This window comes from Fusarium pseudograminearum, chromosome 4 (assembly GCF_000303195.2).
Source record: "Fusarium pseudograminearum CS3096 chromosome 4, whole genome shotgun sequence".
Taxonomy (NCBI): domain Eukaryota; kingdom Fungi; phylum Ascomycota; class Sordariomycetes; order Hypocreales; family Nectriaceae; genus Fusarium; species Fusarium pseudograminearum.
In genome coordinates, this window is record NC_031954.1 from 1005101 (window position 1) to 1019068 (window position 13968).

At 49.5% G+C, this 13968-nt stretch overlaps 5 protein-coding genes across 5 annotated transcripts; 2 read left to right on the forward strand and 3 right to left on the reverse strand.

Annotated features, from left to right (window-relative positions):
• Positions 1–248: 248 nt before the first annotated feature.
• FPSE_01554 (uncharacterized protein) lies at positions 249–1258 on the forward strand (the record flags this gene model as incomplete). Its single annotated transcript, XM_009254674.1, has 5 exons — positions 249–278; positions 334–441; positions 495–614; positions 667–849; positions 902–1258. 5 exons carry the CDS (start codon positions 249–251, stop codon positions 1256–1258), a joined length of 798 nt encoding a protein of 265 aa, XP_009252949.1.
• Positions 1259–1581: 323 nt separating this feature from the next.
• On the reverse strand, positions 1582–3532 carry FPSE_01553 (uncharacterized protein; the record flags this gene model as incomplete). Its single annotated transcript, XM_009254673.1, has 2 exons — positions 1582–2078; positions 2128–3532. The coding sequence occupies 2 exons, from the start codon at positions 3530–3532 to the stop codon at positions 1582–1584; spliced, it is 1902 nt and encodes a 633-aa protein (XP_009252948.1).
• A 788-nt stretch (positions 3533–4320) lies between these two features.
• On the reverse strand, positions 4321–7724 carry FPSE_01552 (uncharacterized protein; the record flags this gene model as incomplete). The annotated part of the gene is made up of 3 exons (XM_009254672.1): positions 4321–4873; positions 4921–5363; positions 5418–7724. The coding sequence occupies 3 exons, from the start codon at positions 7722–7724 to the stop codon at positions 4321–4323; spliced, it is 3303 nt and encodes a 1100-aa protein (XP_009252947.1).
• A 739-nt stretch (positions 7725–8463) lies between these two features.
• FPSE_01551 (uncharacterized protein) lies at positions 8464–9629 on the forward strand (the record flags this gene model as incomplete). Its single annotated transcript, XM_009254671.1, has 3 exons — positions 8464–8580; positions 8649–8780; positions 8838–9629. 3 exons carry the CDS (start codon positions 8464–8466, stop codon positions 9627–9629), a joined length of 1041 nt encoding a protein of 346 aa, XP_009252946.1.
• A 125-nt stretch (positions 9630–9754) lies between these two features.
• FPSE_01550 (uncharacterized protein) lies at positions 9755–13947 on the reverse strand (the record flags this gene model as incomplete). The annotated part of the gene is made up of 3 exons (XM_009254670.1): positions 9755–10512; positions 10560–13839; positions 13897–13947. 3 exons carry the CDS (start codon positions 13945–13947, stop codon positions 9755–9757), a joined length of 4089 nt encoding a protein of 1362 aa, XP_009252945.1.
• Positions 13948–13968: the final 21 nt, after the last annotated feature.

The window sequence follows — 13968 nt, forward strand, 5'->3', positions numbered from 1 at the left end:
GGATGTGCAGCTTCAGCTATCCAAGACATTGTCCATGCCACAATGGAACAGTGGCACGTCATTCCCTCTCATGATGAGGGGGAGGGAGTTTGATCCACACGATGAAGTTGGAGCTAGAGAGAGGGAGAGGGAGCTGGGCTCATATATTAAACTGAAGCTATGCCCTCTTCTGTTCATGCCATTCTCATCCATACATCTCATACTATCTCTTCAACAACTCTTCCACAACCCAATCCACAATAATCAACATGTCTGACTCCTACGGAAGCGACAGCTACGTACGTTTCTTATCCTTCCATGTCCTGCTTGTCATGAAGCTAACCGTCTCATCAGGGCTCCAACCGTCGCGACAACGACGACAACTCTTACGGCTCCAGCCGCCGAGACAATGATAACAACGACTCTTACGGCTCAAGCGGCCGTGACAACAACGACAGCTACGTATGTATTTATGGGCCCAACTCACTTAATCTTGAGCTCACAATGTATCTCAGGGTTCCAGCCGTCGTGACAACGACAACGACAACGACAACTCCTATGGCTCTTCTCGCCGCGACAACAACGAGAGCTCGTACGGATCCAGCAACACTGGCGTTGGTGGAAACACCAGCTACGTAAGTCAGCCACAAAACTTCATCTTTATTCAATTATACTAATGACTTCCAGGGCTCATCCGACAGGGACAACAAGGACACCTTTGGCTCCAGTAACAAAGATTCCTACGGCTCTAGCCGCAATGACAGCGACACCTTTGGCTCCAGCAACGACAACTCTTATGGATCCAGCCGCAAGGACAACGACAGCTCCAACACCTATGGCTCTGGCCTCAGCGGCGGAAACGATAGCTACGTAGGTTGACCTTTCTATCTAACAAGCCGTTCACAGCTAACAGTTACACTAGGGCTCTTCTCGTGACAACGACAACGACAACAGCTATGGCTCTAACCGCCGTGACGATGACAACAATGACTCTTACGGCTCTAGCCGCAAGGATAATGACACCTACGGCTCCAGCAACACCGACACCTTCGGTTCAAGCAACAACGACTCCTACGGTTCCGGCCGCAAGGACAACGACTCTTACGGAACCGGAAACACATACGGCTCCTCTAACAATGATTCCTACGGATCAAGCAACACCTACGGTGATGACAACGACAACAACAAGAAGTCAGGTGGCTTCTTGGACAAGGTCAAGGACAAGGTTGAGGAGAAGGTCAAGGGACACAAGAACCGTGACAACGATAACGAGTACTAATTGCAATATGGGGGTTTGGACTCTAGCGTATTAGTTTTGAGATAACTGAGTGAGATGAGATATCCCTTGCTCTTGAATTGAAGTTTCTTTTGTTCACATGTTTGTCTGAAGATAAACGAGTCCCGGGAATTGAGCCTGTATAAGTTATTAGTTCATCGTGTTGATGTGAATGAATCTGAAATGTATTCTTTGATTTAGAATTTCATCAATCATTTATGAGTGAGTGCTCTCAATTTGACTAATTCTTACTATGTACGATCATTCTCATTGTGTATATGCGAAACAAATAGACAATAATTTCTCATCGCCCCTCATCACATTAGCTATTCCAACCTCTTATCAACCTTGATCAAGATCGCTCCATCTGTAAGACGCCCCTCACAATCCATAAGATGCACAAAGCGATACCCGTGACCCAGGCGATCAACTCTCATACAAGCCCATGCTGCCATATCATCTCGTCCAATCTCATCGTCACGTATAGTAAAGCGAACCCAAGACAGCTCATCTACAACATGTGGTATGGGAGGAAACTCGAGGGGCTCACTGCCGAAATCAACAACGTCACCCTTTTGAGTACGTGTGCGAGCTTTGTACTCGCCCTCACGCTCGTGACCATCGTTGGGAATGGGACCGCCGTGGAACTCATCGGGGCCCTCGACGTGAAGCTCGACTTTAACGTAAGGCTCAAAACCACTGGCGGACTTGTCACCGGGAGGAAGAGGAATGTTTTGTGCAGCGATGACGGTGATTGTGAGATGGAGAGTTTGACGGGGGATAGTGTTGGAAACTACTTCGTCATTGCGGTTGGGTCGGTAGCCTGGAACAAGTTAGAATATGGAACATTTGCGCAGAAAACTGATGTATACCTGTTGGCTTGAGGACATATCCTCCTGTACCCGCAAACATGCCCTCGTTGAGCATCATACCCTCATCCCATCTCTGCCAATTAAGAGCAACAACCTGGATGCCCTTTCTCCAGAAAACAGAAGGGTCCAGGTTTGAAGACCCTATCCGCAGTCCCCACGGATAGGTTCTCATAAGGAAGTGTCGGTTATGATTGAACAGCGCATCTGCCTGTTCCTCGTGCACATCAATGACCTTCTTCTCCGACAGGGAGAAGATGTGCGTAGGCATACCGGCCTCGGGCTGCGACAAGCTCTTGAATGATACACCTCGACAATGGAAACCCATTTTGCTGAGTTCCTGAATGACCTTGGAGGGCTTCTTCTTGGGAGGATCGCCCGACTCAGCACCTGGATGCGGCGCTCGATCGTCTTCCTCACTTTCCTCCTGTGTGGGATCTGTGTCAGGCGGCGCATACTTGACCTTGACGATGAGCTTATGGCGCAATTCATCAGGGCTTGGAAGATTCTCTGGGTCGTTCTCGGGCTCAGCTACAAGAAGACCCTCCCATACTTGCTTCATGATGCGTACCATGGCGAGCTGCTGTTCCGCATTGCAGTGAACTTCCAGAGAGACAATGACAGGCAGATCGCTAACGACAAATGCGCTATCCCGGATAGCCTCACAGACAGCGCGGAAGGAGATCTCTTTGGTGAGGGTGTATCCGTGGAGGACTCGGGGTTCGACTATAGCGACTTCGGGCTCGGTGGATTCGGGTTCGGCGTTGGTTACGGCCCCGGGCTCACGGGTTACGGGGTCGGTAGTGGAGGCAGAGGCCGAATCCTTCTTATCAGTTATGCTCGTCTTCTTGAGCTTATCCTTGAGCTTCCCAAAAGTACTCCTCTTCTTCCTGACGACTTTCTTGACGCCTCTTTCCTCATCGCTGCTGGAGGGACTGCTTGTCCCCTCTGGCTCAGATTCATCCCCATCCCAGACATCAATCTCGATGCACCGTCCACCACGCAGCAGGGTCTCAGTGTAAGGCTTGGTAGAGCTGTCGCTCGAGAGTTGGTTCCCGGTGAGGTACGTGTTATGGCTGGAGCTGATGAAGTAAGAAGCAAGCGGATATGTGAGATCCTGGGGTTTGGGCGGGGTTGTAGCAGCTGCATGAGACGACGTCATCCAGGTTATGAAGCCATCCAGATCGAGCGAGTCTCGGGCAAGAAGGTCGTCGACAGCGGGTGAAGGGCCATCCTTTTGCGTATCTTTGATGAAGGAAGCGATTCTCTCTTTACTCCAAGTGTTGTCTGCTCGATCTGTCAGAGATCCAAACAGCTTGACAAGATGACCGGTGACGACAGGGTCGAGCTTGGGGATGGAGCGAGTGACTTCGCTGGCGCCGCCTCCAGCCTTGAGTTCTTGGGCCATGATTTGTTGATCGATATTGCTCTTGTGGTGTTTTTGACGCCTCTCGGTTTTTGAAGAAGTCAAGGAGCGGAGAGAGCGGAGAAAGGAGAGGGCGACTAAGCGATGTTGAATTCGTGAGGTTATTCGCTGCTTGGGTTTGGCTGTGCCTGTCCTGGCGAGCCCCTCTTGCATGTTCTGGGCCTCTGGGGGGGAACCTGCTGCTAATCAGAGCAAGAACCAAGAAACAGGAGCTGACTGCCAGTATATCTTATATATGTAGGCACCTACCTAGCCATGACAGCCTCACTTGCTTGTATTCACTAAATTAATACTGACAACGACATCCCTTTTCGCTTCTCATCTTAATCACATCGTCTCACTCTCCCAGGTCCAAGCTCAAGCTCAAGCTCAGCTCTCGTCCCATCACGACAGCTTCAGCGCCAGACCCGCTGAAAAGACCCTGGAACGAGCCCCTGGGTCTGGCTCCACTGACAACAAAGCCTGAAAGCTCGGTATGACGAGGTTCTACAGAGACATGCCCTGTAATAGGTGTGCCAATTGCTTGGCTGACACGCTTAAGCAGGTTGAACGCAATGAATGGCCATGGGTGCAGGAAGCTAGACACTTATTTACTCTGCAGAAACCTGCCATCACAAGCCCAGTCGCTGTAGATATGTAAACAGTACGTATGTATGGTATAAGCGTGCTATTTTTAGACACCCGTAAAAGCAAACCTTATTCAGTTTCATGATCCGCGTCAAACCCCAATTCTATTCAACGTGCTCCTTTTTGAGTTGAAGTATAACATATCACCTTCTGTTCTTCTCTGCCCTCCTTTCAACTCTTCTTTCATCCAAAAACTCCTCCAGATCAACATGTAACCTCAATCCCTTGGACGCCATAGTGTCAAAGATGCCCTTCAGCTCTGAAGAATCCATATCCCGGTTCAGAGTAAGGAAGGCCTCCATCATGACATCCTTGGACCACGGACAATGCCTCAACGCCCTAAACAGAATATCCTTGGCTTTCGGTCGTAATTCTCTCTGAGAGCTGCAGAACTTGATGAAGTTGATCCACAAAGCTGTATTTGACTTGCAGGCATCGCTTGACACTGCATGCTCGAAAGCTGCTTTTGTTGTGTTGACATTTCCTCGTTCAGTCTCATGATGAATGGCAAATATGCGACTGCTTAAGCAATCTTGGGCTGGGGTAAGTACAGTTTCGTGTAGAAGTGTTCTTGTCTCGTCAATAATACGAAGGCTGGAGTCGGCCCATTCGAACAAAGACAAGAACATGGTGTTTCTGGGGAAGTACAACAGAAAATGTTTCAGTTGCTCAAGTAGATACACACGGCGGAAGGGCCTGGATGAGTTAGTAGAGTCTTGGCAATTCCAGGATACGAATCTTACCCTCGGGTTGCGTGCATGTACAGTAACATCGACGCAAACTGTAGTATACGCTCGTGAGCTTGTGATGTATGGTAGTTTCGAGACTTCAACTCGAGTGACACCTTATTAACTGTGTCCATGGCAGCCGAAATGCTTCCTTGAGACGCTGACATTGGTTCTGTAGACCCCTCTGCGGTCAAGTAAGACAGCAGGATTAAGCACTCGGCAAGAACTGCAGCCTGGTCGATGTTTGCTCCCGAGATCAGATCGTTCATGGTAGAAGTGAAGATCTGGTAGGCTTTGAGAATATGCGTTGGAGACACATCGACGGTTCCGGCTGTTTTTCGTAGGACTTCATCCACAGCAGAGCAGAGTCTTTGAACAGCTAGGTCTTGGTTGCCCCCCTCAAGCTCCATCCAAGTCCATGTCCTCCAAAGACTAAAGGAGTCAGCTGCAGAAGAGTTCTGAAGAAGAATTAGTAACCATCCAGTACAAAAAACATAGGACTGAGTACTTACTGGCGCAAGCTCAGTTGCTGAAGAAACCACCTTTTGAGCAACTTCGCGGTTACCATTTGCATACTCAGCAAGAGCATATACCTTGTATAGGCCAAGATTAGTCGGATACCGTTTCAACAAAGCTTTGGCTGCCTTTTTGACAGCGGAACGATCTTGTACTGCGCATAAAGCAAGATGGTACTCAGCTAAATACTCCAAGTTGGCATTATGGACTAAGTGCTTTGTTGCGTTAGCCAAGAGACCGAGCTCAACATCGTTATCTTTGCTTTTCGACGGCAAATAAGAAAACCAGTCTTGCTTCGAGAAGAGCACTTCAGCCGATTCAGAGACGCAGAGAGGCTTCTGGTTAAAAGCAGGAAGCTTTCTCTGTATTTCTGTCGGATCTTCGTCCCCTGACGGTGGTGTAGGGGCACTAAACTGCAGCTTCAAAGTAGGTCGAGCCAGGAATTGATCATGGTAGGCCTCTTCTGTCCAGCTATTGGAACGAAAGACAGGAGGAGCCCCAAAGAATATCAAGAAAGCGTCTAGCAACTGCTCCTGCACAACTGGTAAAATCTGTTTTGGGACCATAAAGAGCAATGGCACTATGTCAGAGAACATCACAACTCTAAAAGGATCTTCTTCTGTCCCCTCATCCATAGTTCTTGCTGGGACTCTTGCTTTCTCAGCCTGAGAGCTTTCCAAACTCGCCCAGTGTTTATAGTCATCTCGTGACTGGTCCTCGGGTAGCTTATTATCTGGTAGCGGCTCAGGGGCATCACCCATCCCATCATCTTCCACAAACTTTGCCCAACCCTGGGCCTCAGGCTCTCCTATTCTGGGAACTTCACTCTCCCAGAAGTCACGAAGAGACTCAAGGGCCGCGCTTTGTTCTTCCAACTGAGAAGGTCGGAAAAAGTTGAGTTCCATGAATGCTTGCCATGCTGCAACAGCAAGCTCCTTGTACCCACAGTCATGCATGAGTCTCGTGAGTCTAAGGAATACGTAGATCGCTTCCATATAACCTTCAGAGTCCTGGCTCGGTTGCGACCGGGATATGGCGTGGTGTAGTCGGTCGAGGTGCATTTGTTTGACGGTATCAAAGTGAAAGGCAGAAATGTTTGACATGTCAAAATCGAGGTGTGTCTTCCAGAGCGTGAAGCTTCTGTCTTCGTCTTCACGCAAGTCATTCCACTTCTTAGTCGTTGCTTTACTGTTCCACACCTTGACTCCTTCACGCATTAGTGGAATCAACACTCTAATGCGATCTTGGGGATTCGTAACATTGGACAAGGCCGATTCGAGCATATGAAGTTTAATCTCAGCGAAACTATGCACCTCGGCCTCCAGTGCCTTATGGTCAACGTCTTCTCCAGCTCTCAGAAGGGCGTCCTGGTGGTTCGCCAACTCCAGCCATGAATCTATATCATCTGGTTGATCCTTCACCCGCCTTGAGAGCTGGATTGATTTCCATTTCAAGGGGTTGTTCTGGCCAAGATCAACATGCTCCGCAGGTGCGTCGGTTTCAGACTCCAAGTCGCTGTCATCGTATTGACGTGGCTTTGCTTTGCCCTCTATCGAGCGATAGGATGGCTGTTTGTCGTCTGAAGATTCAGAGGCGTCGTCCTGTTTGCGCTTTTTGGACGAACCCACTGCTAAGAAGTCGTCGTCTTCGTCCCGTGCAGAACTATCTTGTAGTCGTACTCTCAACGGGGTTGACCTTACGCGCCAGACTTTTGAGCGTAGACCGTCCTTGTCCTTGAAAGCATATGAGCCTTCGCCTGGCATCCGTAGGCTGAATTGATCCCTTGGTCCATCGCGATGAATCACAAGACGACCTCGCGTACCGAGAACCTTTCCATATCCATCACGATAGTAAGCGGGGACCTGCGAACGGTCAAGACTTCCATATCGAATGATTAGTGGGTCGCCCTTGGTGTCGATAATGTACAGACGCGATGCACCATCATTGCTGTCGCGTGAAATTTTAGTAAGCGCACGGTGTTCAGGTTTCTCTGGGTGACTAGAGCGTCGTGAGCGTTCCCGATGCCGGTGATGAGATTCTGCGCGATGCCTCTTTGAATGGTGGTGATGATGATCGCGATAAGAGTCTGACTGATGATGGCTTCTTTTCCTTCGTGAGTCGCGTTCTCGTTCCCGTTCTCGGTCTGTTTCTTTGTGACTGGAGCTTTCTGTTGTGGCCTTTTCTTTGTCTTTGGGTTTGAAAGAGGCGAATTTGGGTGCCTTCAGTTCGGACTTCTCAGGTTTGGACTTGAACGATGAGAACTTGGGTACTGTAAGCTTGGAGTCCTCATCCTTGTTGGACATTGTGGTGGTTGTTGCAGACTTTTTATCATAGCCCAGGTACCATGACTGAAGGTTCGCCTTGGCTTCGAGGAATTCAGATGACGGCAATTGCGCGAATGCAAATGCGATAATGAAATATAGAAAAATCGAGATATCGATCTCTTGTAAGTTGAGATGAGGTCCGTAGGAAAGAGAGAATGACCTTGAACGCTAGTCACATATTCAATACAGTGTCTATGCATTTCTAATACAGTGTAACCACAATCGCATATAACACCTTCAGGATTCGTTGACAAGAATCTGACGAGTAAAGGCCCCTGGATTTAATTCTCACAGCTTTAGATATCCAATGGCATTGATAATTGAAGCTAGTCTTGTAAAACATTGCACGCTCAAGGTCAGCACTTGACCGGGACAAGTCAGTAAGCCAAGGACAACAACACACCATCTCATTCAACTGCCGTTACATGAGTCGATACATCGTATTATCTATTGCATAATATTGCCCGAATTATCTACTCGCTTTCTTCAATCCGAAGAGCGAGACAAGAAAACATAAATTTGGATCAAGTCAAGTACCTGTCAGGTAATGAAGTCCAGTCTGGACCCCTAAAAGTCAGGCTGTTGGCACTGTGGAACCACCCTTGTAAGCTCCGGGGACCTGGACGGGCACTGTAAATTGCTGGACTACATTAGATCTTAAAACTCCTAGCTCTGCCCCTCCACCAATGCATATATATTGAGTCCCCCTACTCCCGCAATGGACTTCTCTCTGAAAGCAATTGCTGCTTACGTTGCAATTTCCATCGCAACTCTCATCGTTGGCCAGCTCATCATGGGTTTCTTCGGCAGCAACAAGTTCCCCGTAGAGGGCAAGGTAAGCTTCTCGTCCACTCCTCATGAGACCTCTCATGATCCCAACAGCATAGCTAACAATGCCTCCAGACAGTCCTCATCACCGGCGCTTCCGAGGGCATGGGTCTCAGCGCAGCCACCCAACTCTCGGCCAAGGGCGCAAACATCGTCCTCGTCTCTCGTAGCATAGCCAAACTCGAGGCCGCTCTTAGCACCGTCAAGGTCCGTTGTCTTTAACCACGTCTTCCACAAGACGGCATGCTGACTTGATAATCCCAGGCTGCAGCTAAGAACCCCGAAACACAACGCTTCTACTACATCGCCGCCGACGTCTCTGCCGAATCCTACGCCAAACCTCTCCTCGAACAGGTCATCAGCTGGAACAACGGAAACGCCCCCGATATCGTTTGGACCTGCGCCGGACTGTCCTTCCCCGAATTGTTTGTCGACATGGAGATGGAGTCAATGCGACACCATATGGATGTCAACTACTGGGGAACTGCTGAGATGGCACATGCCATCATGCGCGAATGGCTCGATGTCTCCAAGCCTGTTGAGCAGGAGGCCAAGCACCTTATCATGACTGGAAGCATCTGCGCCTCGTACTCTCCTCCCGGATACACACCATACACCCCCTCCAAGTACGCTATGCGAGGTCTGGCCGAGTGCATCCAGCAAGAAGTGCTCCTCTACCCTCAGAACGTCCAAGTCCACCTACTTTTGCCTGGCACCATCCTATCGCCTGGCAACATCCGCGAGAACGTAAACAAGCCTGAAATCACCAAGACCATTGAGAAGGATGACCCGAAGCAGACACCCGACGAGGTTGCTGCTCTATCAATCAAAGGTCTTGAGGCTGGGCAGCACAACATCACCGTTAACTTCCTTGGCCATCTTATGAAATGGTCGTCCTTTGGCGGCGCTCCGAAGAACAGCTTCCTCGATATTCTGGGCGCTTTCCTTGCAACATTCGTCTGGATCTTTGTTCGCCCCATTCTGGATTCACAAATCAGGGGCCATGGCAAAAAACATGGTCACCCTAGCCTGCAAAAGAAGGCTCGGGACGCTTAACGATGTGCAGCCATTTTCTACAAGTTGCAAAATTGTATGGAGATACCCAATGTAATGATAATCAAACCTGCTATTCCTTTCCAGTGACTTTTTATGTGGTATCTATCAACGTCTATAATCTCCATCTATACGCCGCTCCATTTACCAAACTTGGTGTATCTCTTGTACATCTCCTTCAGGATGGCACGTCCACTCTTATCCATAGCATCGTTCAGAATCTTTCGAACCTCGGAAGGTGTAATATCGAAAATAGAATTCATAGCGGGCTCGAGGGCCTCGTTCACTCTGCGCGGCACATCAGCCTCGAGCTGCAGCTTGACATACTGCATCATGATCAGATACATATGCCTTCCAGCCGAACGCTTTGCCGCATCTGTGGCCGAGTCCAGAGAACTCTGGTGCTGTGATCGGGCCACAGCACCAGCTGTCGGCTCACAGATGAGTGTGATAAGACGAGCGTAAAGATGAGCCTTGGACTCATGTAAAGTCTGCCCCAGTGTGTCGGTAGCGCTGTGGTTAACGACGAGATTACGGAGGAGAGACTGCATTGTTGACAACAAAAGGTGGTGGTGACCTTCGAGCCTGAGGCGGTGCTTCTTGATAATGATTTCTACCAATCCGCATAGTGAAGCAAAAGGCACCCTTTCGTTGGGCAACTGCTCGTCAAGCTTGGTAGACAGGCTCAGGCCGGAAACAGTGGTGAGAACAAGCTCAATGTTCCATTGAGTCATGGATTGGGGTTTCTTTTCCAGTATGGCCCGGAGAATTCGACAGACGCGGGTGCATACGGACTGTCCCTTTAATGTCAAAAGCGTCGCGGTCAGCTCGCTATGAGCTGTTGCTAGGTCAAAGCCGGAACCCTTGGTCGGGAGATCAGAGGATTCTATGATGTGTTAGTTAACGCAACTCTGTAACGATTGATTTGCTTACCTAGAAGCTGGTCCACGACGGTATGGATAGCTGACGCCTGACCATCCGTGTTTGAGCCTTGGACGAAACCTTGAATTAGATCCTTCAAGTAGTCCATCTTGGCGGAGGTATCCATTGGCTTTATGATAGAAACAACATTGCTCTTGAAAAATGGCTCGCGAAGTTTCTGGGGGACTTGGCTGAGGCTGTAGAATGTTGTTGGTCGGGGTTCCTCTAGAAGTGGCGTGAAGAATGTTCTGAGAAACGTTTCCATCTTCCATCCTCTTAGATCTCCCGATGCCATAGCCGCATGGCTTCTCTTCTCTGCCTTTCGTACGTCAGATTGCTTCAGCTTTGCGGCTCCTGAGAGGCTTTCCAATGACTCTGCTGCATCTACTGCTGCGAAAAGTCGGAGGTCGGCAATGACATTATGGCTCTCAAATGCCTTCTTCTCAGTCAAAAAGTATCCAGTAGCGGCAATAACGGTCTTCCCAAGTGCGTTCTTGGCAACTTCTGGAAGAGAGCTCAGTTCAGGATGACTGGAGCAGTTGGGTGACTTGGAAAGTTCGTCGATAAGTGCCTTCAGCAGCGTCAGGCGGAAAGGTGACAAATCACCAGCATCTTCGCATTCAGAGATAAAGCTGCGGCTTTCGCTCAAGTACTTGACACTACGTTCTTCCACGTGCTCTGCCATCTGTTGAATAGTAGTTGCTGCCATGGCATAGTATGAGTCAATGAGATCAGTCAAAGTGCCGTCTTGCGTTGGCGTTGAGCTTGAGAGATCCGACATGGCATCAGCGACTTCGGCCAAGTGCGAGAACTGCATGCCCTCGTAGAATGTTGCTCGACCCATCAACTTGGTGGACAAGGCAAGTATATATCTCCAGCCCTCGATAGAGATACGTTTCGTCGTCTTTGATCGGTGTGCATGAAGAAGCGTCATGACGCGCTCTCGTTGAGGTCGACTAAAGGCATCTGTATGAGCACTGTTCAAGCTTTTGATCCAGGTTTGACTGCCTTCTGCAGGCCAGCGCTTCTCCTTTCCGTCCTCTTCCAGCGAATTGATCAAGCGGTCAATAAGGTTGCCGGCAACTTTAGCGCTGTTCATGCTATTCTCATTTTCGAGCAGACAGGCCCAAATGTCTCTCAACTGGGTGGCCTCACTACTAGGGAGCGATAACGCCTTCTCCAAGGCCTGAGGAAGAGTGGCCTTTGTGCCGTACACGAAGCGAGTTAGACGACTGCAACCGCGCAAGAACCAAGCTAGATAGTGCTCTGCAGCTGCTTCATCAAGAAAGGCTGGTGCAGGGTCCTGTTGCAAAAACAGAGACATATCCTTGCCCTTCAGGGACTTGGAAGAAAGAAGTTCTGATGAGAGTCGGGTGGTAAAAGCATCAACCAGGCCGGCAGCCTCGGCAATGTGCGCGCCATCAGGGCTCATCGAAACCCAAGCCTGGCAACAGCACTTGAAAGCCTCATATGTCTCCCTAGACTCAACAGGTGACTCGGACAATATCTTGGTTAGCTGCCCTTGCACTGCAGTCCAAATCTCAGTCCTCGCTTCAGGAGTAACCCAGGAGATAGTCTTTGACACAACTCCCCACTTCAGGGCAGTCAAAGCAGACGACGACTTCTTCACCTGGCTCACCAAGTCAAAGAGCTTGCTACCCATAGCATCCAAATAAGCCTCGCTTCGAATGCCCTGGGCGATGGAGTCCAGGAAGAGGCAAAGCGCCCTCGAGTGTAGCTTCTCGTTTTCTAGCCATTGCAACACTTCAAGCAGTTGCAGTGGCGACATCTCCTTTTCGATCAAGGTCTCGAATGAGTCATGGCCTTGCTGCACTTGGCCAACCTGAAGCCATGGCGAGGCGACCTTGCTCTTCTGCTTCTCGACCTTGCATAACTGCTGAAACCATAACTTCAAGAAATCACCAAACACTCGTCCAGTTCGGAATACTTGAGCGATAGCCTTGATGATCTTTGAAACTGATTCAACATCATCCTGGCTGAGTTCTTGGGAAGTACTTCGTTCGCAGACAGTTTCCAATAAGCGTGCGCCCTCCTCGGATCGCTGGAGGAATATATCGGGATCGCAAGTAGCAATCACCGCAATTAATCGCCAATTTGTGCTTTGTTCCTGTAGCGCATACTCTCGACAAACGGAGCGCAGGTCATCCGTGTCAATTGACATTGATTTCTCAGCCGCTCGCTCCAACACAACCTGCACAAGCTTATCTCGATCCTCGCGGTCCCTTAGTGAGCCTTCTACGATCTTGAAGATCTGCTTCGTCCAATCGATGTTTCCTTTTCGTAGTTTTCCTTCACTCAGCGAATCTGTAACACCTGAGGCCAAAAAGTATAGCGCAGGGGCTGCCACGTCACGGTTATTACTGGCTGCGTGAAGTGCTCTTGTGATGGGTTCCAGGTCTTGTCGGTTAATGAAGGCAGCTCGGGCGGGGAGTATCAAATTTCGGTGCATGAGCTTTTCGAGGTCGGCTGTCCATTTCGCTTTCAAGTGCTCGCTTGCTACGATCTTGTGTGTTCCTGAGATTCCCTCCAACTTGTCGAGAATAGCCGTAGATGGGGGAAACAAGTGCGCAGCAACCTCCAACGTATCATCGTTCCCTTGTAGGTGCAGATCCCAAATGGATGTTATCGTTTCGATCCATGATTCCCGACCCTCCTGCTCTTCACCGTTGGCAAGCGCAATGTCGCACAGCTTCAATGACAAGGAAGTCAAAGCTGCAGCGTCAGCGGCTGAAGTACAGAAAAGAGATCGAATGTGTTCGGCGCCGATCCTGTCGTGAGATGATTGCGTCGCGGTAAATTCGAGTCGGTCCAACAGACTCTTCAAGGCGCTAAACAGGGCGTCGCCAGCCATCAAGCATCCTTCGGTATCTCGTAGAGCATCCAGGCTAAAACTTTTTGTCGTCGATCTCTTCCTCTTCGAAGGGGTAGATAGTGTTTCTGTAGTAGGTTGGGAAACATCCTTCAATGCCTGTTGCAAGACAGCAATGAATCGTCGGTCGGCGAGTGATTTGGCGAGCGAAAAGAAAGGAATGCGCTGGAAGACGCATTCGAGGATAGTCCAGGTCAAAGGCCATCGTCGCAAAGTTTCGGCGTCCTTTGATGAGCCGTTCATAGACTTAAGCAGCCATCGCAAACTGCTTTCCTCGGCAGCATGGAATTGAGCATCTGCTGATACAGTCAAGTGTTTCCACAACTTTTCGAGATTCTTGCCGTCTTCTCCAGGACCGCTCTGGTCAAGACCTGTCACAGTCTTGATCAGGTCCATCTTTTCCTGCAACACGTGTAAGCATATTCACAACTGCGCGAGAGAAATATAGTGAAAACTTACAAGAGTGGAAGTAGTTCCTTGCGACGGACTATCCGTCATATCTACATCCATTGTGGCTATTTAAAGGAAAGA